This window comes from Amblyomma mixtum, chromosome 7 (assembly GCF_055824585.1).
Source record: "Amblyomma mixtum isolate Tamu chromosome 7, ASM5582458v1, whole genome shotgun sequence".
Lineage (NCBI taxonomy): Eukaryota > Metazoa > Arthropoda > Arachnida > Ixodida > Ixodidae > Amblyomma > Amblyomma mixtum.
The window spans coordinates 107,758,107-107,786,049 of NC_143018.1; the positions used below are offsets into that span (position 1 = coordinate 107,758,107).

Here is a 27,943-nt window from a genome sequence, read left to right on the forward strand (position 1 = left end):
ATGGCCGGCGCCTGGCGCAGGCGGAAGCCCTGGACCGCCACTATGGATCTAAACCCGGCGTATTCTACGTGCATGCCTCCGGACCCCACCATGGGGGATGGTACACGGCCGCAGTCGTCCACCAATCCAAAAGAGTGAACGGCCCTACTTTCCGAGCCCGTGACATAACACACGCGGAGGAGGTCGCCATTGCGTTGGCTGCATCTGATCCGACTTCAAAGACAATTATTTCTGAAGCCATAGGCAGTCGGCGTTCATTGTGTTCATTGGCGCTGGCGTTGACAACGTTTAACACTGATCATTTCAAGGAGAGGTAGTGCGCATAACTGGCTCCCTGGCTCAGCGCATGTCTGAATTGCGCTTAAAGGTACGTGGTGTGATGAGAGAGAGACGTGGGCTTCATGCGTTAGCGCTGACAACGGCGAGTTAACTCTCGCGATCAACCATTAACTGCCACCTGCCAGGGTGGCGGGGTGTGGGCGGACTTTAAGGTCAATAAGGTTCACAGGAATTTCTTACCACTTATGCGGTAGTGGTGGTGGAAACATCTATTTAGAAGGGACAGCCCATAAGGGACCGATCCTTACAAGCACTAGGTGGAGGTCCCTAGTTTGGGACCCCAGTGGCGGTGGCCGCCGCCCGGGCGCGCCCGACTAAGGCTTGTTGAGCCTGTAAGTCGTGGCAGCCCAGCAGGGGCGCCTCCCAGTCCTCCCGGGTTGGGTTGGGGATGAGGGGAATAGCCGGGTTGAAGTGGCAGGCCCACACCTGTGATAGGTGTCTGAAGACACCGCACTACAGTGCGGGCAGCTGCCGTTAAAGGAGGGGTCAAAATCTTTTAGTGCTGCCGGGCACAGCAACGTATTGGTGAAGAGGCGGAGAAGGAGCCGCTCATCCGCCTTCTTGAGGCCTTTACATGGGTGATGGTAAAGGCGAAGACTATCTTGGTAGTAGGTTGTAATATCTTTGAAGGTACAGACCAGATTAAAATCAAGTTCCTGATCGGGTGGGGAGGAGAAAACAGCCCGGTGAGAGAGCGCGCGAGCGGTGGCGTCTGCTGCCTCGTTTCCTGTCAACCCCTGATGATCAGGGGCCCATATAAGGTAACGGTGTGCGGGGTCCGTATCCCGTATGCAGTTTTGGTAGATTCGATAGGCTAGGAAGGAAGTGTAGCCTTGTTCGATGTTCCGACAGGCCCCTCGCGAGTCGGTGATTATATGTATTTTGAATCAGAATGTGAGGCCGCGAGAGCAATCGCGACCTCTTCTGCTTGTGTTGCCCTGCGGGCTCTGAAGGTGAGGGCGTTAACTGTGTTGCTGTTGTGAACTACCACGACCGTGTACCATACCCCATGGTGAGGGCCAGAGGCGTCCACGTAGTATACACTTGTTCTGTTGCCATAATGTCGGGCTAGGGCTTCCGCTCGCGCCAGGCGCCGACCATTATGGTCTTCATGTGACATGTTTGCTCGAAGAGGCCGCACGTGGAGGGCACGTCTCCACAGTTCCGGGATGCGAAACCTGTCTTCCATTGGAGGGGTGTGTTGCATATGGAGTCGAGCAAGAAGGCGGCGACCCGACTCCGTGAGCTATAAGCGCGTGTACTGGTTTGTAAGGTGCGCCTCCCGGAGCTCCCGGAAAGTATTCACCACCCCAAGGGCCATAAGCCGGCTGTTTGAAGTAGTGATGGGGAGGTCAAGGGCACGTTTAACAATTTTGCGAAGGATGACCTCAAGGGCGCCCTCCTCTTGTTTCCGTAGGTGGAGATAAGGAGTCGAATAGAGAATTCGACTAGTTACGAAGGCGTTTGCCAGCCTCAAGGCATCCTTACTTCGTAACCTGAATTCTCGAGGCTGCCCTAGCGCATCCTCTGCGCGCGCCTTCAGTTATCGCGGTGCCGTCAAGTGTTAAGCTGCCGGCCCTCGCCGCAGCATCAAAACCGAACCTAGACATTTTCAGAGGCTCTTCGCGTGCTAGATTCACCTTGCAGCGCCAATCCACATGCTCCTCACTCTCACTGCTCGGCAACGGTCTTTCCGAAAAGCAGGTCGCTGCTGTTTCCTTTGAGCACAACAGCTCGTTTGCCTGCACTTTAATTTCTGCCGCACATAATAGTTCGCTGTCCTGAATTGTGCATTTTAAAGCAGCGTCAATAACATTCCGGATTCCAGCAACCATCTGAGCGGCATCGCCCTTTTCATCTAACGCTGCGCTCTGACTTGGCGCTTCAACGTTGCTATCCGGTGACTCTCCGTGACGCTCTTTCCCGGAAAGCTGTCGTTCGTTCTGGTGGCATTCCAACTCACTACAGACTTTCTGGCGCGGCACCTCCGCCTTATTTGCCACAGCGGCATCTTTCTCAGGGCTAGAAGCGGCCGTGTAGCAAATTTCTTTTCTGCTCGCGTTTCCGGCCAAACCATCCCTTGCGCCTTTGTCATGGCCAGTAGTGCTACAGTCCCTTTCCTCTGCCTTTAAATTGACAGATCCTGCCGGCGTTCCTGCTGAACTGGCAGTTCTCTCTACGCTTATACCGGCTTTGTCGTTGCTGTCTTGCGCAACTGTTGTGTCCCTAGCTGCATCTTCACTTTGACGTTTAGAGTCCACCACCATACGTATGCCGAAGAAACGGAAGAGGGCACCTTTTGCTATGTCATAGTGGTGAACCTCATCGTCGGAGAGGCGCGCTAATACGCCGCCGACGTCGCCAGGGAGGATGACCACCAACAACATTGACTATTCGGCCTGGTCTAGCTCTTCCTCCCGACAGACTCGCTCAAAATTCTCGAGGAAAGTTCTGAAGCTCTCGTCTCTTCGAAAAGTTCTCAAACGATCTCGAGCCCTTCGCCATTTGAGAAGCCTTCGCGTTTCTCGCTCCGCTTTTGCTGCTTCTGCCTGAGCTTCAGCTAGCTTCACCTCTAGTCGCTTCCTTTCTCGCGACACCTCATCTTTCCTCTTTTGTTCCGCTAATTCCAATTCATCTTTTCTTCTTCGCTCCTGCAATTCCAATTCCTCTTTTCTTTTTCATTCCTCCAATTCCTCCCAGTGCTCCACTATCTCCTCGTCCTCAAAACCGAGGTCCTCTATCACACTGACAACCTGCAGTTTCTTCATAGTTTTCCCACAATCAATCCCTAATTCTCCAGATAAGGAGATCAAGTCCATCTTACGTAGCTTTCGCCAGTCCATGTCTGCCCTTAAGTGCTCGCTAACAAAGTGATCGCTAGTCTCTCAAGGATGTTGGTGCAAAGCAAGGTTCAAATCCGAACAGGCTACTACAACCAACGTACATTACCAGGAAGAGCAGCACAAATGCTAAGCCTCAAGGAGAGAAGGCAACGCACTCACCAAAACCGGAGCCAAGACACCACGCAGACGATCTCATCGCTGCCAACCAGTTGTTGCGACCCGGGTAGCATGGCCGGACCAGTGATGGGACGAGGAGGATGGAAGACTGGGTTAGGAGGAAGGCAAAGAAAACTTTATACAATTATTTACATTATTTACAAAGAGCGACTGAGAATGACTCAGTGGAAGGGAACTTCTTCGTCAACCGGAGTCGACGGGAGCTAGCAGGCTTTTTTCCCTCGGCCACACTCATAGCCGAGTTAAATAGGGTTCGGATTCCCCAGATCCCTGACTGGGGAATAAAGTTCGAAGAGCGCTGTCCAATCGGATGGACAGAAGTGGACGCTGGTGTTACCATCCACGGCAGAGGCGGTGCGGGCTGTTCCGCTCTCTCGCAGCTCGGTCGATGGGAAGGGGTAGATGCTGACTAATCCAACACGGCTGGAAATGAATCTCCCGCAGTCTACCCGCAGGTGAATGAACGTGCTTCCCCGCCGGATGTCCAGAACACGGGACCTCTGTCGAGGACACAGCCTTCTTCAATTAACAGCCAGCGTGACAGTACGTGCACCCCTCCGTCCTTCGGCGACCCGAGGGTATACACTCGGCCTGACTGGCCACCACCGGCCACGCAGTGGACTCGGCCACCACCGCTGCCACGCGCAGACAGATGAGAATTCTAAGATAGGAAATAGTGAAAGAACAGACGCGCGTCGCAACAACCGCGTCCGCCGAAGCGAAAACGCCGGCTGTAACAGATACCCAAGTCAGCGCGGTTCCGTTTTTATAGCCTCCGGTGACGGTTGCAGCAGCGAGCCAGTCAGGTCACGCCACTGACCACCGTTCGAGTTGGACGAATGGTCGAGAGGAGCTCGGCAGTTGAAAGTTTGCAGCCTGTAAAGGGCGGCCGGCGAAGCGCCGTATGAGTCTCGATCCGACGCTAGCGAGGAGGGGGGGAAGGGACTGAGCCGGGCGAGCCAGGATGACTCATGTTGCTAGCCGCGACATGTCCGCGAGTCCGGGCTTGCTTTGCTCAATGGCGGGCGTACGGCGCTGGTTTCCACAGGGGCCAGCGGAACGCGTACTCAAGCACAAAAGCACCCCGGCCGCCGGAAAACGCGCCAAGAAGACGAGCTGCTTCCACGTGGCTCGGATGCGGGGCGCGCTCGAACGCCAGGCTTCTCCAAGTTCCCGTCCGGTGGTCAGCCGCACATGGCTCCATGCTCCTTTTCATGAGCAGGTCCCGCTCATGAGGCCAGGATCACTGCACCGCCGCCTTGTCGCCCAGGTGTCTGGACCAGATTCGCTCGGTCCTTCCGAAGAGTTTGCTTCTCAGCACCGGTCGTTGATCGTTCTGCATCTTGCCAAGAACCGACCGACAACAGGCAACACCCAACACGAGCAAGTGCCCTCCGTCACCCGTCAACACACCAGATTTCAAAGTCATAAAAATTTGCTGGCTATACTCCTGTCTCCTTTTTCTTCCCTCTTCAACAAGAGAAACATGTGCAATACCAGAAGTCTAAAGTAATAACTCAAGTTTCAAACACAGGTAACACACGGAATGAAATGAATGCCAAGTAAATTTGGTCCCTTGAGATCACTTGGGTAAGAAAACAATCGGCTGAGGCCGCAAATGAGGACATCAGTTTTGCACCGATCTACGAGCGAACTTGATAAACGTTCGCGACGTGACAAAATGTAAGTCACGAGGAAGTCGAAGGTAGCCTTGCATGCTTAGAAGCACAGCTTAGTACGTCTACGTTCGCATTTAACTCCCATCTAACGAGCGTTAAACGACACCCGCTAGAGTGGAAAGCTAATAGAGAGTTTTAGTATCGCGTTAGCGTGATAGCGGGCCTAAGGGAAATTACGTTAGCGTACCGCAACTCCGCAAGCAACTTATCCCCAAATACAGTTTTAGTAGAGCGTTCTGAAAACGTTAAACGCAATATGCTTTACATGGAGTAGAAAGGTCCATCTAAAATGACCGCCACTGCCGCTAACTTGCCAAAATATTATAGTTCAGGTTCTTTAAAGACAATTATTACAGCAGCGCTGATTTTCGCCAGCACAATGACCCATAAATTAAAATAAAATGAAATAAAAAATCTATAGCGGTGGCACTGTCTAGTCAAAGGAATGTTAACTGCAAACCATTCGAGCAAGAATATTTTCCATCACATGGCGTCTAATGTTCAAAAAACTTTTGCAAATTTATTATAGCTTGTTGTGTTACATCATTTAAGTACATAAAACATTGCGGCAAAGCTCGAAATGTAGTTTTGTTTTGTTCCGGACGTTTGTGTTACGTTCCGGGCAGTTGCAGACGGTAGCAGTGTAGCTGGAGGTCCCATCAGGCTTTCGCACTCCAGAATCGAGAGCGTATCTCAAAAACTGGGCTGAATTGCAGATTAAACTTTATCTCGAAGCAAGGTAAGTCATAGTGAAAAGCAAAAACACCAGTAGTTGGCGGTCAACATGCAGAACGGAATCGCAAGGACTGCTTAATCGGCTGAAGCGGGCGGCTCTCGCTTAGAAGGACGTCGCCATGTTTTCACGCTAAGGGCGCAAAAGCCGCAACTACCGCAACTGCCGCAAAGCTAACTTCTGAAAACTGCGTGCGCACGCCAACGCTGACGCTAACGCTTTGTTCGTGGTGGCAAGTGAGACCTCCCACAAATCTTTAATTTCTCGCGCACCCTTCCTTTTCGCTCGGTGTGCGGTTTGCATCTACCCGGCCTTTTGATTTTACGCCTACTGAATGGCGTTATATATCTTGACTCGCGGCTTTCCATCGCGGTACCTACGCTCGGCCGAGCGCTTAGACGGTTTCTTCTTGCCACTAATCTTGTTGCCTCTGTCACTACGGCCCCGTACAATCTTGCGCTTCGTGAGCCATACACGCGTTTTCTCTGCGCGCACGTGCCGCTTTCTTTGAGACCACGGTTTCCCCCGTGATTGTAGTTGAAAGTGAGAGCTTGCATGAGAGCACGTTCTTCCTTTGCGGGTCATGCTCTCTGTGTACTGGCGGCAAAATTCAGCCTTGTCCAGCTCGCTAATTTTTCGTCTCCCGGGCAGCGCTCTGTTGTATCTCGGTTTCCTCCCTTGGTACTCTTTCCCGCGAGAATGCTTGTGCGATTTCTTTTTGCAGTTTATCCTACTGCCCAGATCTCTGTGCCTCGGCACACTTATGCGCTTCGCTTAGCGCGATAGCGATGCCTCGAACATTTCTTTAGCTCCAATTCTGACGCTAGTTTCAGGCTGACAACGTGACTGCCTTTGCCGCAGTCATTTTGCCGGTGACGCTGATGCTTTCGGGAGGTGGAAACCCGTTTTCGCGCGCTTGCCCCTTTTTTCTCTGTTAGGCGTCACCACTCTTTCTTATGCCTGCCTTTCATCTTTCGGTGGCAATTCACTTTCCTGAACTGGCGGTTGCTTTCTTTTCGGTTGCAGCTTTCTTTCTTGTGCTTTCCTTTCATTTTCTCCTGTTGAAGCACATGCCGATTCCGTTGCCTATAGATTGCTGCTCTCTGACAATATCACTATGATTGTCAGCCGATTCACGTGCGCTACCTGGCTCAGGTCTGTTTTTGATGCTTTTACTACATTCCTCAAACCTGCGCTCTTCCTCCTCAGAGTCTCTGAGTGCACATTCGTCCTTATCTTTCTCGGATGGAATGACATCTACAGCCCCCACGTCGTCTGGAAGGTTCTTTACTCCACTGTCGTCCAGCACTTTGGCTTCTTCAGGCGCAGACGAACCAGTGTTCTCCCCTGACATGAGTGCTAGCAGGCAGCTCTCGTCATGCTGCTGACACGTTTCAGCCGACTGCGGATGACGGTCGGCCCTGCACTCAGTCGCGATGTTACTGCTACTGCAGCTGCTTTCTGGAATGTCTCAAAGCTCAGAGCGGTGCGAAAGCACGGGACTTGTTTTGCATCGCTCGCCGCAAACACTAGCACACAACTCAGCGTCCGCATCTGTTCATCGAAAGTGTCAGGTTTTTGCATTTCTGTTGAATGCGATGCACAACACGCTGTGTGATCCTCGTTTACTTCGCTAGCGTCGGCACAAGCGCTTTCATTAATGTCCAGATGGACATCCTCTTAGCCCAGCTCTGCAACTCCTACTACTTGCCAATTTCTGATAATTCCGCTCCAATCTCACTGTAATTGCATCGGCCGATGCTGTGGATACCTTATTCGAAGATAGAAAGGTTTCCTCAGTTCGAGAATGCGGGGCATCTACCACTGTTACAGCAGCAGTTATATCTGCCACGAACGGACTACCTTTCGCTGTGCCGCACTGGCAGGGCTGCTCTATAGCTACGCACTCTACCTCTTTGTCACGATCGTCCGAATCTTCCGCATTTTCGAGCCACTCTAAATGCCGGCTTTAAATAGGAAGAGAAAATATAAAAACGATTTTGTGCTATTTTGCTCGCGCTGGTATACCTTTGGAGAAGGTACGCCGGTGACAAGTTTTATCTCATCAGTGAAAAGCCTTTCAGCTCATCGTTGTCCGCCAAGCCGCCGTCCAGCAGGCGCTTGACAACGTCATACGTTTCGCTGGAAAGAAGGGCGACCAACACCTGTGCCCAACGATCTCGCTCGATGTGACTTTCCAGACAGGTGCCCTCAAACTCCGCCAAATACTTCGCCATATCCTCGGCGACCATGTAGGGCCGCAGCCTGTTCCCCTCTGGGTCAGCTCACGCATAACCTCCTGAAGTGTATCTGTACATAAATGTTTTCCACCACCACGACCATCTGTCTCTTGGCTGCCGACCTTTGGTCTCATGCAGAATGGATAATATTTTATTTCTCTCGAAACTCATCCGATGCGCTTCAAGCTCCAGGTCCATCAGTTTCCTTACTCGAGCACGCCGTTTTATCTCAAAATGCTTCTGTTTTTCGCGCTCACAACTTTCTTTTATTCTCCTCGCGCTCACGGCGTTCTTCGACCTCAGACCAGGCCTCATTGGTTTCCTCAGCCGCCACTTGCTCCGCCTGCATGATATCAAGAATCGCTTGCTTTCGTTTTGCAGGACCCATAGCAATGCCCAACTCTTCACAAATTTCGATGAGCTCCTTCACTTTGAAGTTCTCCATCGCGCACAAGAGCCTCTTGACGTTTTCCCTTAATTAGAATTCCCTTGCAGTTGACTACTATGAAACGCGCAAGTAAGTCTTTCAAACTGCGCCTTACTTACTCTCTCAGCACCAGCTTTGGTTTCAAAACACTCCTACTAGGCTCGAAACAGCAAAGCTCTCTACAGTGCTACACACACAGCCCTACTATAAACTACAATCACGTGTGTTAGAGCAGTCTGGCGAATTGAGGGGAAAACATCAGGCACTCACCGCGCCGAGGTAGCTGACGCCGGTCGATCCCGCAGCTGCCATCCACTATTATGAATGGGCATCCCATCGCTGCCACCCCTGTTACGAAGGTGGCATCGGGCCTGGTCACCACTGGGACTGGAGTAGCATCTCAGCCTGCTGCCACTGTTGCGGAGAGTTGGGCGAAGAAACGGTTGAGGCGACGGTGAGTTAACGAACGTTTATCTACAGTATGTACGGGCTTTACATGATCGGCACAAGGGCCGAGAGCACAACGGGCTAGCACAAAGGAGTAGGGCGATGCCCCGGGAGAGCGTCTCTCTGGCGTGATGTCTCCATGTCTGCTATCCGTCTGCTGCTCCGGCTCAGCGTGGCTCCGTTTATAGACCTTTCCGATCGGGCTCCCTGGGCGCTGCCATATTGTTCCCTGGACTGCAGTGGGCACCTTGCGCTAGCACGGTGGAAGCGGCGGCGGACCGGTTTCTCGCAGTCCAGAGAGGAGGCGTTTCGACAACATCCTCGCCCGATCGAAAGGTCTATAGCCTCCGATGACGGTTGCTGCAGCCAGCCGTTTGAACCCTCCAATCAGGTCACGCCATTGGTCACCGTTCGAATTGGACGAGAGGTTTTCGGCCGTTGAAAGTTTGCAGCCTGGAAAGGGCGGCCGGCGAAGCGTCGGTTGAGTCTTGAGCCTACGCTAGTGAGGAGAGTGGGACGGGAACGCGCCGGGCGAGCCAGGATGACTCATCCTGCAAGCCGCGACATGTCTGAGAGTCCGAGGTTGCTTTGCGCAATGGCGGGCGCACGGCGCTGGTTTCCAACGGGGCCAACGTAATGCGTGCCCGGGCACAACAGTACCTTCTAGCAGGTTCCCGTGGAAACCACTCGCCAGTTGCATCTTTTTACGCTCTCACCACCTTCCACGGCATTCTCTATGTTGCAGGAGAAGTATGTACTTTCTGGCTGGATCCCGTGTCAGCCACTCTCCAGTTGTGCCTTTTTAGGCTCTTAACATCTTCCATGGCATCCCTCCTCCTTCAACCAGAAATACCTTCTGGTTGGTTCCCATGGCAACTACCTGAAGTTGCGCCTTTTTACTCTCTCACCACCATCACCACATCCCTCCTTCTTTCAGGAGCACTACTTTTTGGTTAGTTCACGCGGCAACCGCTTGCCAGTTGCGCCGTTTTACGCTCTCGCTACCTTTCACGACATCCCTCCTCCTTCTTGCAGAAGTACCTTCTGGCTTGTTGCTGTGGCAACCACTCGCCAGTTCTGCCTTTTTGCACTCTTACCACCTTCCACGGCACCTCTGGTCCTTCTCTAGAAGTACCTTCTGGCTGGTTTCCGTGGCAACCACTGGTCAGTGGCGCCTTTTTACGCTCTCACCATCTTCCTCGACATCCCTCATCCTTCTTCTAGGAGAAGTCCCTCCTGGCTCGTTTCCGCGGCAACCACTCGCCGCTTGCGCCTTTTTACGCTCTCGTCACATTCCACGGTATGCCTCCAACTCTTTAAAGCATAACTGATGCCCCTGCTGCACCTTTCATCGGCTGCAGTTTTTTTCAACCATCAGTTTTATATTCAGCGCGATGGCGTTTGTATTGGCTTGTCCCTTGCACCGATTTTGAGTGACATTTATTTATCGTGTGTTGACAAACGTGTTAGTGACCGGCTTTTATTGACCTCTGACGTTGTTAGGGTATTCAGATATGTGGATGACTACCTAATTGTGTTAACCGATCACGTAGGTTCAAAACCAAGCGCCATCCTTGAAGGCATTGTAACCATTTTCATCAGTGAATAAAGGGGCTTCTTTTAACGCATGAAGTTCCCCACAACGATAGCCTGCAGTTTCTTGACTTGAGGCTTGTGTTTAAGCAGGACAGCCATGTTTGTTGGTCCTACAACCCCAGATCGTGCGAAGAGCGACTGCCTTTTAGTAGTGCACATTCCAAGCTATTCAAGTGGGGAATCGTTGCGACATGCCTGAATTCAGCATTGGAAAAATTTTGTGAGCATGAGATGGCACAGAGCTTTGATGCGCAAACTGAGCGCATTCACCAAGCCGGGTAGTCAAAACACCTCATCACTAGTATTAGTGAGAACCTGGCCAAGAAGCGCAAGCGGACGTCAAAGGTGAACAGGGTAAAAAAAACAAGGATAAAGAAAAACAACCCATGGTGGTGATTCCCTATATTCATCGGCTTTAGCACAACCTCAAGAAAGTGGCCAGCAGGTATAAGATCAATGTGGTGTTTTCTGCTCCCTGCAAGCTCTCGCGCGTTTGCACCTTGAACAAAGTAAGAATGGTCAGGCAGTGCAAAAAGAATCACCAAATCCGTGTCACCAAATGCACGGCTGATGTTGTGTACGTTGTGCCTCTAAGCGGCGGTCAGGAATATACCGGCCAGACAGGTCAGTGCTTTTAATGAAAGAGTGAGACAGTACAAGATTGCTATAAAAAATGGCTATGGCAGCCATATGGCCACTCACTGCAAAAGTTGCAAATGCCGTCCCGGTTTTGAAAGCACTAAATTCATTGCGATGTCTAAAGACAGATTAGAGCGTGAAATAATAGAAGCATATTACATCAAGCAGAGGGGCCATATCTGCATAAGCAAGCCATCTGTGTCGCTGTCAGATGAAGAGATTAGCTTTCTTAGTGGGTCTTAGTCAGTTATAATCATTGCTTTTGTCCTTTTGGCACGTGTGTCTTTGTGAAATCACCCTGTATCTGTTTTGCTTTTATCTTTTTGCCTGTTCGTGTGGTTATTAAGCGGTTTTTCCATAAATGAACTTAGTTGGAAGTTGGCGCCAGTCCTGCCTTGTGTGTGTTGTCTCCGTCTTTTAGCGCCAGTATGCCTTTTGCGTAAACCATGTCATGCTGCAACCAACTAGCTCAAATCAAAGTCTTGCTTTGAGAAACTTCACGGCCACAGCAACTACCTCCTGATATGAGGTGCACCAGTTTTCTAGAGAGAGCGAACTTGAGGAAAACGTGTATCAACATATGCCGCCGCCTTTCCCGGAGGGGCAGCAGTGTGCACACGACGGTCGTTCGTTGAAGGAGACATGTATCCATTAAAGCCCGGAATGGATGGCAAGGCATTGGTCTCCTGCAGTAGCAGAGCCCACACCTGGAGCTTGTTCAGACGAAGTCGATATTTGAGCTCTCCCAGCTTTGTGGAGAGGCCTCTGCAGTTTCACTGGAGCACGCCACAGCAACCTGTACTCGCCTTTTTGGGGTAAGCGTCCAAGCGTTGAAAAAGAACTGATGTCAGGTTAGATTACCACGAATCGGAGGAGGGATGTTGTAGAGTTATCCAGAAGTGCAGCAGAAGACCTGGTAGAGTCAGCGAACAACGCATGAGGGCTAGACGTAGTCGACGGTGCGGCAGCATTGAGCGACGTGGAGTGGGATTCCGCTGTTGGTCTACGACGAGCAAGCAGTTCACGGCGCTGTCGTAGCTTAGAAACCTCGGCTAAAAGGCGTGCGATTTGGTCGTCAACTCCTGCCATGCCCTCATGCAGAGGCTCCAGCATGCGGTGCTTGTGTGTAGACTGAAGGCGACGGCAGGGGCTGCAGGTGGATTGGGCTCAGAAAGCTCCGGCCAGTCGTCGTCATCCCACTGGAAGGCCGCAAACTTGTATGCCTGTATCGGGGCTGTATTTGCAGGTAGAGGCACGAGTTTGTGTATCCCACGCCGAACCTTTTCAGTTGCCTTCTGTTTTGTTGGGCAGGTTGGAGAGGTGATGTCATGGTCGTCGGTCTTGCAAAGTCCGCACCGGTTAGACGGTGTGCCTCCTGACCTTGCGTTGTAAAAGGGCATGATCGGCCCATATGGCCCTGTCTGAAACAACTGTAGCAGTAGACAACGCTCGGTTTGTATGGCCGAGGCCGCAGAATACAGCCATAGTAGTAAAGACATTTTGGAGGAGTTGGTGGGCCTTGCAGTGTGACGATGCAGGAGAGCCCTTTGCCCATATACCGCGCGTGGATAACACGGTGCTAAGGACAGTACAGCTCACGCTGGAGGGCAGCCTTGTCTTCGGCAACGTCGACGCTGTAAACAACACAGCCTTGTAGGTCCGAACCTTCTACTAGGTACACCTGGACCGGCACCGATATCTCGCTTGTAGTCGATATAAACCTGAGCGTAAGTTGATTATTCCCCAAAGGCGGATAGAATAACTGGTTTCCGGTCTCGGCGGGTGCTGGGCGCAGGGCAATCGCTCGGATGTCTTTCCAAAGATTCGAGCCCGAGGGCTTACTCTTTCCACCGAAAAGTGGCTTCGAGGCGGGAGCCCATGCGACACACTTGGCTGGTTGGCCTGAAATAAAGATAGCACATATCCACGACGAGGGGGGGGGGGGGGGGGGGTGCAAGACAAAGGTGGTGAATTGCTCGAAAGAGAAGCGTTTAGAGGGAGAAAAAAATAATATAGGGTATAAGCTGACACAATGGACGACGCAACGACAGAGTACCTGTTAACTAGGAGATCGAAGACGGCCGGGACAATGGTTTTATGAGCGAATTCGGATATAATGCATGTAATGTTTCACGTTCACATTGACTGAGCGGGTAGGAAAAAATGCCCAGAATGGGAGTCCCTGCGCTTCTAGAAGAAAGTTTTGCACAGCAGAGCGCACAGTCTTGTAGCTTTGACCAAGCAAAGAAGCACCAATCGAAAGAACAACCGCAGTGAACGCAAGCAGACCCAACTGGTGAAACGGAATTTGTAATAAGCGCCTCCTCAAAGGGGATAAGTGGCGGCAGAACAGCGGGTAGTGATCTATTGTCTCAAGTTCGGCACAAAATGGGCACAGTGAGATGACCACCAGACCAGCTCTGTGAGGGCAGAAGTTGTTGTTGCTTCTGAAGCGACGGCACAAACCCACGGTGGGGGATTGGCCAGGGTTTGGTGCAAATCTTAACGGACAAAAATTATCCAGGCTTATCTCAAGGGGCTCATAAATCAAAATTGAGGAATCTGGGAAAACGAATAAAGAATTTTGAGAGGTTTTGAGAGAACAGCTCGGTCGTCTTCGTTCTCTTCTTTGAGTCGCGGTCATCTATCCCAGCATTATTTTCTTTTTTTAATTGTCGCGTTCCCCACACTACTGCGCCTACTTGTGGCGTTCACATCGGCGACCACGCGCACACGTGGCTAAAGAAGAAGTGACGGAGACGCAAGTGGTCGCAATGTCGGTGTCTATGAATCAAGAATTCAAGTTTTGCGTCTGCTGCGTTTTCTGTAAGCTACCACTCTGATACGCGATTGCGTGAATGACGAGCGTGAAGTGCAGTGTCGTGCACTACGTGGGAATCAAAGCTCTCCTGATGCAATAGACAGTTTCCCGTTCTAGTGTTGCCAGGTGGTCTTGAACGGATCCCTAACGCACACGGTTCTGAAATATCTACTGGCCGTTAAAATTTCCGGACATGCTGTAACAGGCCAGTTCGACCACTCCTCCGGTGTTGCACGGTGAAATTTTTTTTTCCGGGAAGCAGCTGGCTCGCGGGAGAAGGAGCGCGCCGTGATCGCTCAGGAGACGTCCTTTGACGGATGTAACGCAGTGTTTGATGGAAGAATACTTTGACAGAATAGTTAGTGAAATATGCAGCTGAGATTGTTGGTAAGGTGCCGTTGACATGTCACAAGTAGACGTAAAGGAAGAAGCAGTACTGCCTCCTCCCTTATTTCTACTATACCCTGTTCGCACTGTAAAAATTCAGGGCGGCACTTTGTTGACCTAAAGTGCGGCGAGGCGAAAGCCTTTAGCGCGGTGTTGCTGCTTGTGTCACTGGTGTGGGGTTAAGATGTTAGTTAAGTACACAATTGTTTGTGAATCTTAGTAAATGCTGGAGACACTGGAGGGCGTTTGGGAAGCATCCGTCTGATTCGACGGCTTTCTGCAAATTCCCTCCAGCGTCCTAGACAAGGAGAATTGCATATGCGTTGGCAGGAAGTAGCGTAGCCATTAGCACGCTCGGCTGCGGAACGGAAGGTTGGTGGTTCGAATCCCATCGTGCACAAAGATTTTTATTGCGAAAGCAATACTACTTGCACTTTCACGCCTTTGCCGTGCCGCAGCGGTGACCACCATCGTGCCGCGGCGATGACCACCATTGACCTTTGCGAAAGCAATACTGCTTGCACTTTCACGCCTTTGCCGTGCCGCAGCGGTGACCACCATCGTGCCGCGGCGGTGACCACCATTGACCTTCATTTGACCTTGATTGCATTAGATTGGATTAGATTGGATTGTACTGGATTTGACTGGGCTGGATTGGATTGGGTTGGATTAGATTAGATTATATTGGATTGGATTGTATAACCGATGCATCACCACAAGTCTAACCACAAGCACCACCACCAGCTACACTACCAGCTGTACCATGGCGTAGGTACGGATATAGCTTTCGCAATTACCGGGCTTAACTAAGCTAAGCCACAGCGAAATTTTTTTTCTGGTCCGACTAGAAAAAGCGTGAGACCTCAGCTGATAACCTTCTGTCGACAACGACGAAGCATTAAAGGCTTTCGCCTTAAAAGCACGACTTGTCTCGAATTAGCAGGACGTGAGTGCGATCCCAAGCTTCGTTCGTTTTACCCTGCGGCACACACACACATGCAGTGGCCGCCCTGGTCACCGGCATCGCGCTTCTGGCCGCCCTCGTCGTCCTGCACCGGTCCGGCACCCCAGACAGCGCCCGGTCTCCGGCGAGCCGACTGTCCGAGGAGAACCTGACCGTGTCCACCACCCTCGGACTCGTCCGCGGCGTGGCGCTGCACGTGAACGACAAGAAGGTGGTGGCCTTCTTCGGCGTGCCTTACGCCCAGCCGCCCCTGGGGGCGCGTCGGTACCGCGTGCCCCAGCGCCACGCACCCTGGAAGGCCATCCTCGACGCCACTCAGAGGGAGGAGGTCCGGTGTGCGCAGGTCGCCAGCAGCGAGTACTTCGAGCCGCCGGCCAACGCCTCGGCCGACGAAGACTGCCTGCGCGTGGACATCTTCGTGCCCAGCAGCCTGTACGACCGATCCCGGAGGCAAGCGAGCAATCTTCGCTAACAACTTCTGTCATGCACGCGAAATGGGCTTCTAAGATATCGCCACAGCGTTTCACCCATCATACTAACCCGCGTTGAGTTGGTAACTTGAAATCAGATGTCGATTTTTAAAAATTGGGGGATACTTACACCCCTATCCTTTCTTACTATCGCTCCCCCCTTTCTTTCTCCCTTCTTGTTCTCTCCCTGTCCTTTCTGTCACACTAGCCGCAACTCAGGTGCTTCAGGTTTCGATGGCAGAACCCGCGGCTAGCAGCATATTTTCCTTCCATTCTTATTTTTATTAATAAATAGCCACTAACGACAGCTTACAGGGTCCCTGAAAGGGTGTTTGAGGTTGGCTATAGAATGCTCGCATTATGTAGAGTACAGGCTACCGAGCGTTCATGACGCGTAAAAGTCTTAAAAGGCGAGCCAATAATTTACAATGCATTTTTTTTCAGAAACTCCCGCTTCTGCGCCTCGCGGTGACCAGCGGTATCTGGCTTTCGCCCGAATCCGCGCGCAACGCGTCATGCAGCGCGCTCGTTGCGTCAGCAGCGGACTTCTATCATTGGTTCACCGCGCCAACTTCGACCACCCCAGGTGGTCGAAATTTCCGGAGCCCTCCACTACGGCGACTCTCATAGCCTGAGTCGCTTTAAACTAAACTAACTTCACCCCGCGGAGAATTCCCGCGCGCGTACGCAGCCGAGTGAGTGAGTGAGTGAGTGAGTGAGTGAGTGAGTGAGTGAGTGAGTGAGTGAGTGAGTGAGTGAGTGAGTGAGTGAGTGAGTGAGTGAGTGAGAGGAAATTCAAATTCTGACCACAGATAACTAAGCTTCCACAGAACGCATTGAAAAAAAATTCTTGCTGGAGGAGATTTGTGAAGCGGCTTCCTTTAACATCCTAGGCATACCGCAACATTATTGAGAGCCCCTTTAAGGGCATGACGCGACAGCGGTTCCCCTAGCCCACGCAGACACGGACACTCATGGAAGCTCTGTGATTAAATAATCTTCATCAACACGTTAAGCGCCACATCACAGGATGTCACTGGTGACCGGTGGAAATATTTTAACAGCCGTTTAGACGAAGGAATACGATTCTTCCGTGAGTCAGACAGAGCTGTGATCTTCGTTGTTTCCCACGGGAATCTTGTCCCTCTGCCGGGCGGAGACTCAATGGGGAGCTTTTGGCGGCGTTTTACCTGAGTGGCAGAGCTTCAAACTGGCGATATGCGTAAGTTCGGCTTTTGCTGAAATGCGGTCGATTTAGGTGGGGCTTGCGATCTGGTAAGTCAGATCTCTTAGTCGGTCAGGAAGCACAAAGCTGGGCGCAGTGCACCAGCAGTTCCTTCTATTTTAGCGGTCGCTAAAGCCAGATCACATCACTAGGGGCGTAGGTAGTTTACATGATGACCGACGGCGGTCATCATATAAAGCGCTCTTTGAAGCTCTCTTGAACAAAATACCCCCCCCCCCCCCCGCCAGTCTTCTTATACAAGGTCTGTCACTATAATAAAAACAGCTGGATAGTGTTTCGGGTGTGCTGGGGTGGGCGGGCACACCGTCATTTCGTGCGTCGCGATGCTGAAGGAGTGTATGTGACTGAAGAAAGTGTGGTTTCCCAGTTCTTGGTTTCCATATACACATACACGAAAAGCATGCTGCTTAGAGTTCTGTTGATACTCAGTATAACCATCTATGTGTGGGTGTCGCAGGGATGATGTGCACAAATGCAGGAGCTCTCCCTCGCTCTGAGCAATAAAGAGACACCCAGCTGGCGTACAGGGTGTCCGGCTCCATCCCCACTTGTCATAAAACCAGCACGCGTAGCAGTACATTACCCCGAATTTGCATAAGTACAACGCTTGCGCAGACCATTAGCGATGATCCGATATCTGATGAGAGAATTCTGCGAAAGCAATTCAATTTACCGTCTATTATTACTTCGATGCTGGTTTGGTTTGGTTTTGTTTATTGGGGTTTAACGTCCCAAAGCGATGGTCAAAAGTTTAGGGGAATCCCCCAAGGTGGAGTAAATTTGTAATAAGGGAGTAATTACTCATTGGCATCCACCCAAACGCAGCCACACGGCTACAAAGGAAAGTTGTTCCAACACTGTTCCAAAGCTGTTCCAACCCCAACACTGTTCCCACTTCGAGTTATTGATCAATTCGCTCTCGCCCTACCATAAGCTTGCCATCACGGTTAGCTCAGTTGGTAGAGCGACTGCTCCGGTGAAGCGGTGGTGCCGGGTTCGAACCCCGAACCAGGACGAATTTTTCTTTAACTGCGAAGTTTCTGAGAAAGCTGTATAGCTTTACTTTGTAGCCGTGTGGCTGCGCTTGGGTGGATGCCAATGAGTAATTACTCCCTTACCCCAAAGCAACTCAGGCTGTGAGGGGACGCCGTAGTGAAGGGCTCCGGAAATTTCGACCACCTGGGGTTCGTTAACGTGCACTCTCTTTACTCTACTGAGTGTTTTTACTCTAAGCCGAGGCTTTACACAGGCGAAAGATTTTTAATGCTATAGCATTAGGTGGGCAACGAAGAAAACTGTCGGGCGGCGTCAGCGTCCGTGTGCATCCTCCATCTTCCAGGTGTTGCGTAAGGAGATCAGGGAGATACTACCACGACGACGATAGCACGCTTTGCGGGGAACCGTCGCATTAAAGGGGCTCTGAAGCACTTTCCGAGGAGAGCACATAAACTCGCTCAGTCCCTGCACTGGGTTGTCACGATCACCTGAGCCAAATAATGCACTTTATACACGTAGCAGAGAACCCCCAATCACTCGCGAAATTTGGCGAGCCCTTCCCGGCGGCCTTTTCATGCTCACACCCTCCTCCGTCGCTCGCGACCATTGGTTAGATTATTTCAGACGTCAAGCAGCTACCATGGCCGCGGCCAATAAGCCGCGTAGCTCCAACGGGTCAGGAAGCTCCTCCCCCAAGGGTGGGGCCAGCGGAGCAGCGCAGGCGCGCAAAAGCTGAAATCCAAACTTTGACCTCAAATAGCCCAGCTTCAGCAAAGCGCATTAAAAAAATTCTTCCGGGACAATATTCGTTAAGCGGCGTGCTTTAACCTCCCAGGCATATCGCAACTTTATTAGAGCCCCTTTAACAGGTAGCGCTATAAAAAGCCGTTATACATGGCTAGGTATGGGTGAGGTGCGTTTTCAAAGAAGCGCAAAGAATCATGGGAAAATTATCTGCTAGGGAGCCTCCGGTTCCAGTTTTCTTCCACTGCTTGCCTGTTTCATAGCAGTCACCGTACATGCTGGTATCGTATATTAACTAATTTATTTGTGATGCGACCTCACTGGTTGCACTGCACCGTCGCAGAACCTGCGCGTGCAGCGTATGCTCAATTAGAAAATCACGTAAGGTAATTGCGTGCTGTAGGCTGGATGTCGCAGATATGTGCTGGAGGTGGTTTTAGGCACGAGTTTAACATATCAGTCATCATATTTTCGCTTTTTTTTTCTCTCCGCCACCAAGTGCTACGAAACTTGTAAAATTAATGAGACAAGAATTATTTTCCTCACAGTGTATAAACTCTGCCAGTGGGCTTGCAAACGACCCATATGTGCCACTACGCGCTTCGCTCGCCTCATCACATCACAAGGCGTCCTCATAGAAAGCCTCGTTCCATTTCTATTTTTATTGCACTGCAGTTAACATTTCGTGTGAGAACACATGACAAAGCAGAATACGGTATGCATCGCGTTCTCGGTGTGATGCAGTACAGAATCAACGGTGTAGCAGCATAGATAAATTAGTATACTTAGCGATATCAACATGGCGGCTGCCACGAAACAATCGAGCAAGAAGAGTAAGTTGAAATCGGAAGAAGCGGTAGCAGACAACTTTTTCATGACCCTTTGCATTGGCTCTGGAAATGCATCTCATCCATTCGTGCAGAATTTTCTTGTAAAACAAAATGAAGCTTTATCGGAAAGAATGAAAATAATAATCATCATCAGGTTAACTACGTCCACTGCAGGATAGAGGCCTGTCCCATTCCGCTCCGATTAACCATGTCCTGTGCCAGCTTATCCTAGAAAACTTTTGTCTCATCCGCGCACCTAACTTTCTGCCGCCCCCTGCTACGCTTGCCTTGTATTGGTATCCAGACCGTTGCCGTAAAGGACCATCGTTTATTTTACCTTCGCATTACATGCCCTGCCCAAGCCCATTTCCTCTCTTTCCTTTAAGTCCTTAAACAGCGTTTGTTCTCTGACTCACTCTGCCTTCTCATTGTCCCTTAACGTCACACCTATAATTTTTCCTTCAATAGCTCGCTGCGTTGTCCTTAGCTTAAGCTGAATTCATTTAGTTAGCCTCCACATTCCCCATAGGTGCACACCTGTAAGATACAGCTTTTATATACTTTTCTCTTGAGGGATATCGATAAACTGCCATTCATGATCTGAGAGAACCGGCCAAATGCGCTCCACCCCATTCTTCTAGTTATTTTCCTCTCGTGATCCGGATCAGGGGCCACTACCTGCCCTAAGTAGACGTATTCCCCAACTACCAATTGTAAACTGCTGTCTTCTTGCTAGAATGTGGAACATTACTTTGGTCTTCTGCATATTAATGATTAGACCCACTGTTCTGCTCTGCTCTGCTCTGCCTCATTGATCATGCTTTGCAGTTCATGTCCTGAGTGACTTAGCAAGGCAATGTCATCAGGGAATCGAAGGTTACTATAACGCACTCCCTATTACCTCTTATCCCCAACTCTTCCAAATCCAAGTCCCTGAATACCGCCCGTAAACAAGCGGTGAATAGCATTGCCGAGATCGTGTCTCCCTGCCTGACACCCTTCCTTATTGGAATTCGATTCCTGGCTTTATGGAGGACTATGGTAGCTGTGCAGCTGGTATAGATGCCTTCCAGTATTTCAACGTAAAAGCTGTTTCACATGCAAGCGAAAATACTAGCGAATCGTGTAGCCGCCGCGGAAAGTCCTGTTTTAAGTTGTCGCGATGATGAGCGGCGAGGTTCCAACAAGATTGAAATTTCCGCTGCGATGCGCTGCTCAATAGCTCAGTCGCTGGCATTTGAACCAGCCTTAAAGGGCCTGTGCCCACCCCAGCTCAGCAGACACTCTCTACCTCTCTTTGAGCGAGCCTCCTCTCCTTCCATTCCCTCCTCGAAATTCTTCTCTCCCGCTCCTCGTCGAGTAGGCTCGGCAAGGCAAAATCACCCCTTCGTTCTCCGGTGTAAGCCGGAGGCGTGGTGTCTGTGGAGTGCGTCACAGGGCGACGTCATGGCCCCGCCTTCAATAGAATTCTTTTCTTGGTTTTTGCATTTTCTCCGCACACTGAACGATCGAGAGGCGCGATCGGCTCGACCACCTAGACTTGTTAGCGAGCGCATCCTTTCATACATCTGTTTGTCATTCCCAGTTAACGAGCCACCTTTTCATTTTCTTTTAGGCCTCCCCACCGTTTCACGAGCGGAGGGGCGGAAGTCGGTTGTGTTCGAAACACACGGCGAAGCGCGGACCCGGCAACCGCCCGTTTGCTTTTCTCCATGCGTGTTTGTGTTCTGTGTGTTTGTGTCTTTTCTCCGCTCCAAAGCATATGTCATTCATTGGAGTCAAGGCGTACGCAAGATGCACGAAAGATAAGCGGTGTGTGTGCGGAGCGGTGAAGTGGGCGAGCGAGGGAAAGGCTCTGCTGCACTACTAATTAAAACCTTGTTTTGGGGGGCTCGCATAGAAGAAAAGAAACTGAGAAGGGAGCGCGCACGCAGAGCGTCTCGTGACGTGATCACGGCGGGGGGGGGAGGGAGGGGGGGCAAACCAACTCCCTCAGTTTTACTATTTTTTTTACTTTTTATGGCTAGGGTTCAAGGCTGTCGCCGCACGCTCCTTCCGCAGTTTTTTTTTTTTGTTCCTTCATGCGGGTTTGTAGGCATGAGCCAGAACAGAAGGCGCTGCGGAAAGCCTTGTGCAGACGACGCGACGCCAAGGCTACGCCCAACCTTCTCCCGTCAGTCAGAACGATGCACCAATGGAGTGCCTTTAGCGAAAGTATCCCCCCTTGACGTCAGCGGGGTGCAGAGTAGTGGGCCGGGCCCGTTTTTGAAGGAAGGAAAGAACGAACGGGCTTTGATTTGAATTTTCGCAGCTTTTCGGGGCGCGCATGGCTCTAGTATTTTGCAGAGGTTATCTTCGATGCCTCATCTATGCAGTGGGCTTGTTTTTCAAAAATGTCCGGACCCTGGGCAGTGGCCCTTTAAGGCTCTTCTTCACCCTGACGAAAGCAGAACAAAACTACACAAACAGATTTCAAGAAATAGAAACTCATCCTCAGAACCAAAGTGCACTGCCATGTCTTCGTAAATATATTTTGCTCAAATTTATCATAATTTTATTCATTGTTCAATTAAGAAATTAGTTTTGTCCTTGATGGAGGAGTTTTTATGAGCATAGTGAGTGTTGGTTGTCGTATCTAGGTGTCTTTACAAAGCACTCCTAAAGTCTTCGACAGCAGTAACAGGCAGCATCAGTCTACCTCTTCGGCTGGCTCTTTCCAGGGCCATCGTGGTGGTGCTGCACGGGGGTGGATTCCGAACTGGCTCCAACAGGGACTCGCTGTACGACGGCCGCTGGCTGGCGAGCGTCGCCGACGTGGTCGTGGCGGTGCCCAACTACCGGCTCGGCCCCCTGGGCTTCCTGCGCTCCGGAGACAAGCCGGATGCTCCGGGCAACCAAGGCCTCTGGGATCAGCTGCTTGCGCTGCAGTGGGTGCGCACCAACGCGGCTTCCTTTGGCGCCCACCAGGACGACGTCACGCTCCTGGGCGTGGACAGCGGCGCGGTCGCCGCCGGCCTCCATCTGCTGTCGCCGCTGAGCCGGCAGTTCTTCGAGCGCGCCGTACTGTCGGGAGGGAGCCCGTTCATAATGAGTCGCTACAGCGCATTCGCCGAGAACGAAGAGTTGCGTCAGCTGGCCGCCACCGCGTGCGACGAACCACACCTGAACGTCGCGGTGGACAAGGACGAGCAGCCGCTCCGACAGTCCGCGATGTCCTGTCTTCGCTTTGCCTCGGCCGAACACATCGTCGACAGCCTGGACGAGTTCAACGGCGTCCACGCGCGGCCCTTCGGGCCGCTGTACGGGGCCAACATGACTGAAGACGACTTCTTCCTGCCCACGTCCGGCGAGTCCCTGTTGCCGGACGAGGAAGGAGTCGGCGGCACTTTCGCAGGGAAGGCGGTGCTTATCGGCTACGCTGTCAACGAGGGCGAGTATTTCCTGCGCCAGTTCGTCGACGACTGGGACCTGGAGACTGTGGACGCACTGCCAAAGCCCATGTTGCGGATGCTGCTGGACCGACTAGTGCTGCACTTTTTCGGCGCCGAGCAGCTCGCGGAAGTCGGGAGGCCCTACTTCGGCGAACTGATCGCGGACAACGCCTCGTCTTTCTCCTCAGCGGAAGAGACCTACGTGCACGCGGCAGCTTTCTTGGGCGACGTGCTGGTGAAGTGTCCGGCGAGGATGATGGCGGACCTCGCTTCGGAGGGCGGAGCCAGCGTCTACTTCTACGAGTTCGACTACAACCTGAACGAGCTCGCCATGGACGACTCCGCTGAGGTGCATGGCCACTGGTCCGGTGCGCCCCACTACGCAGATGCGTTGTTCATGCTTGGCATCTTCCTGGGCCGGCAGTTGCCCGACGACAGCCACGCAGTAGCCACAAGCCGCCGCATGATGGGCAAGCTGGGCGCCTTCGCCAGAACTGGGTACGCAGACCTGTTAGCTATAGCAACGCGTGGTGGGAACCACGTGGTGCTGTGCATGTGTGAAAGCGAAATGAACGCAGCATGGCTACTGGGTGCAATACTGCGTGCATTTAAAACTACAGTTATAAAAATAGCAGATTTGATCACACTTAAGCCTAACTGTTAAACTGCGCCAACTTGAAATTTCAGGAACGCCGCTAAAAGCCCAAGTGGAAAAACACACGAACAGTTGTATCATGAAAGTGACGGGTAACGTGCAAGACTTGTGGTCTGAGCTGCAAATACCTATAACTACAATATAACTACCAATAAATCTTCACGCGTGGTGCCTTGTAACCCTAATTGGACGGAAAGTCGGACTAGTTCTAGTTGATTAATTGAATGCATAGATTTAGCGACTTTTGGAGATCACCAAGCACAAATGCTCAAGGCAGACTATTCACACAACTGGCGTTTGCTTCCTAACAACAGTGTTTTTTTTTAAGCAGCCACAATCGTTCCCGGTCAAGAACGCAAACATACAGGCAAAAGCGGCACTGCACCGTCGATATACCAAGAGCCAAGTGATCGTTTTGCTAGCGTTAGATATGTAGGGATTTTCGTTTTATATTTGCCGAGTGCATTTTTGCGGAAACTCCCGCAGAGACGGGGAAAAACCACAGCGTTTGCTGTGATCAGATACGTGTCCAAGCTTCGATTGTATTGCTATAGACCTTTTCACTGCTCACAGCTTGATTGAGCACGCGTGTGTGTTGGACTGCGCTGCGCATGCACAGTAGATGCCTGTATGAAATCCGCCAATCAGAACGCTGCTGGCACAGTTCAGTGGCAAGATGGCTGGCCTCAAAAAGACAAATGCGAAAAGGACTATATATCTAAGCGATGCTCTTATAGGCTATCGCTGAAGCACCGGTCGGTCTTGTCGATATAGCATTTCCCGCCTGAAAGTTGGATCACATAGCATACAACCACCGGTTGGCACTGGACACTCCATGTGGCGTGCTTCTTGGCGCAGGCGGCCTCCTTATTGGCGCCATTGAAGTCGTGACACATTCTTGCCGCTTTACTCGGTGCAATGGGAACAACCTAGATGCCACATTGCGTCACCTTGTGGATATATAGCACAGCTATGTTGTTGGCTTTGTGCCCGCAATTACTCGCACACAGCTCAACTTGCTTATCGGCTTTCATCGCCATTTTATTTCGGACAAGCGAAGCTAATGCTTCTCGATAGAAATATGCCCTTTCAAGGCAACTGACTGGCAGATAGGCAAAATGATAGGCGTAACGTTAGGGCAGGAAGAGGGCAGAGTGGCTGAGGGAACAAACACGGATTAATGGCATCCTAGTCAAAATCAGGAGGAAGAAATGGGCCTGGGCAGGGCATGTAATGCGAAGGCAAGATAACCGTTAAGGTTAACAGACCGGATACCAAGAGAAGACGAGCGTAGCAGGGGGCGGCAGAAAGTTAGAAGGGCGGATGAGATCAAGAAGTTTGCGGAGATAAGCTGACACAGGACAGGGTTAATTAGAGAGGTATTGAGAGGCCTTTGTCCTGCAGTGGGCGTAGTCAGGCTGATGATGATGATGATAAATGGCAGGCTTACGCTTTCTGGAATCCTTTATTGACAAGACTTCTCGAAAGCAACGCGCATACAGGTTATCGCTATGCCCGTTTTTACGCATTTCAAATGAGACGATTCGTAGTACAAACGGACTTTTTTTTTTTGTCCTTGATCGATATACTTGCAGCAGATGTGGCAAATCATTCAAGAAAAACAAATTTCCTATAGCATTGCAGGCTTCCACTGTCCTGTAACTCCACAGTGAAGCCAATTTAATAAGGAAGTGAATTAAAAACAGCCTGAGCTTGTTAGCCCTCTGCTCGTTCTTTAAGATAATAAAAGCTTCCGAAAATTTGCATTATTTTGTCGTTGATAATTCATGGTGAAATGTTTTCACACCTCGGCCTATAAGATGTGGGCCAGTCGGTGCATCCTCTAGGAATAAGTGTTGCGGCACAAAGCAGCTGGACACGGGCACCATGAAACACCAATACGACACACAGAGCGCCAACATCCAACTACGTTTATTCTGCTAAAGCCCAAGCTTTTATACCCCGCCACAACTACTCCTTGGCGATCCATCAATCATCTTCATCAACCTTACTGCGAAGGCGACATTACTGTTAGTGATTTATTGACACAAAATACAAAAAAAGGAGAAATAGATTTTTTGCTGGCCACGGCATCTGCTATCGAAAACTGAAGCACCTGAGCTGCGAGCAGCGGAAATAAAGGGAGACAGAGTGGGCAGGGAGGAGAAAATAAAAGAGGAGAAGGTACAGTGAGTAAGGACAGCGGATGGAGGGATGATATAAAAATGTGCAATAAAACAAATAGCCCAGCGCCCGCCGCGATTGTCTTTCCCTGCAAGGGGCTTACATGTCCAATGGGCGGGCACTTTAAATATGTGCCCGCGTGTGTCTGTTCATGAGTACGCATCTTGAGCCTCGTGCTGAAGATCCGACTTTTTCTACATATACTTGAACAGTTCTTTCTTCCGTTCGTTTCGTCTACGACTGCAGTGGCAGTTTGGGCTTGTTAGTTTGTCTTGACGGAAGCGTATACGGCGCACAAGGGACGAGGACACAAGAGAGGAGACACTTAACACACGGTTGTAAGTCAGCGCTGGTACGCCCCAAGTGTCTACTCTTGTGTCCTCGCCCTTAGTGCGCCGTATGCTTCTTTCATCTACGAGACATTCAGGAATAATTGTGAACATCTGCCCATCAAAAATGTTCAGACACATTTCGCGTCCTCCGGCAAGCCCCGCAAGACAGCTTTCCAGGAGCACGTCTCGTAGTGTTCTGGACGTGGAAACGTAATAGCGCGACAATGAAGGGCTTCCTACGGGGACAGTATACCTCCATGGACGATGCGCGCTGAAAAGAACCCGAAAGAAGAACCAAGGAAAGCCCGACAATGTTACCTGCCTTGACAAATGTGCATTGCCTAAAATCTTTGGAGATTTGCTGAGCTCCGGTCCGAAATTTTGTGCTCAACGTAGGGAAACTTAACTGTGTTGTCAATGGTTAGGGAAGGTATCGAGTAATGCATACCAGGGGAACTGTGGAAATGTGAGATGCTGAATGTCTGCCAAGAAAGGAGGGGAATGATAGGCATGTGTGCACAAGAGTGACGAATCCTGCTGCGCACTCACATATGAACAACATTAAACTCCTGCTCGCACCTGGGCAGGGTGGGGAAAGAGCAGTTTGGGCAGGGTGGGGAAGAAGCCGTTTTGCTACAGGATTTTTTAAAAACTTCCTTTACTTTATAAAGTTTTTCCTCTCCCTTTGCCGACGCTGAGGCAAGGCGACTTGAGCGCCAAGACCCCCCAATGCGAGCCGCAACGCCCTTAGCAGGAGGCGTCGGAGGCAAGGGGAATCCGAAGAAGTCAGAAAGGCGCTTTCAAACTCCCGGACAGGCCGTTTGGATACAGTTGCTGTATGTGTGACTGCAGTACGCAACAAGATCAAGGCATTGCCGTTTGCATGCCACCCTAGCCTGCAAAGTGCGTTTCCGACTTCCGATTACAATACACTCCATTCACATTCACAGAACGTTTTATTACACTACATTCCACCTCTGCACCAGCTCGGCACTGCGGTGCATAAGTGCAAGTTACACGCGCTGTGTTGTTAGGCTGTTGGCGCACAAAATGAAGTATTTTCAAAAAGATACGCTTCGTGCAGGGTGCCGGACCGTACGAAGGACGTGCCCTGGCCTTTGTACAAAAGGCCGAGACGAGAGATGGCCGCCATCTCCCTGAACCGACTCCGCATCGAACGCCTTCCGGATGACGACCGGTGTCGGCGCCTGGCAAGGCAGTCTCGCTGGAACAAGATGCGTGCCGCCTTATTTGCCTGACCCACTTCGACAGTCAATGGACGGCTGTGTGGAGGAGACACTGGCCGTAATATGTTATTAAACAGTATACGGACGAAACTAGTTTTGATAGCGAACAAACTGTTTAACCCCAACGCAAGAAACGCTTTAAATTTTATTATTTACGGAAAGTTTACCTTCTTTCAACACGTTTATGTTGCCTAATCTAGTCATTTTCATATCGCCACAAATAAACGTTTTCTTTACACAATCCTGGAATTGTTTGTTTAGTTAAATGTTTAAGGAAATCCCGCAAGGTGGAGTAGATTTTGTAATAAGGTAGTAACTACTCACTGGCATCCACCCAAGCGCAGACGGCCACAAAGTAAAGCTAGACCGTTCCGTCCTGCTCCGAGGTTCGAACCTAGGCCCACGGCTTAACCCGGGCAGTCACTCTACCAACTGGGCTAACCCGGACAGCTAGCATATAGGGCAAGAGCGAATTGATCAATAACTCTAAGTGAAAACAGTGTTGGTAAAATTTCA

General features: G+C 51.0%; 1 protein-coding gene across 1 annotated transcript; it reads left to right on the plus strand.

Annotated features, from left to right (window-relative positions):
• Window positions 1-27,439, plus strand: LOC149337145 (cholinesterase-like). Its single transcript, XM_089554333.1, has 4 exons — window positions 1-100; window positions 15,331-15,742; window positions 22,299-23,507; window positions 27,265-27,439. Exons 1-4 carry the CDS (start codon window positions 1-3, stop codon window positions 27,437-27,439), a joined length of 1,896 nt encoding a protein of 631 aa, XP_089410459.1.
• Window positions 27,440-27,943: the final 504 nt, after the last annotated feature.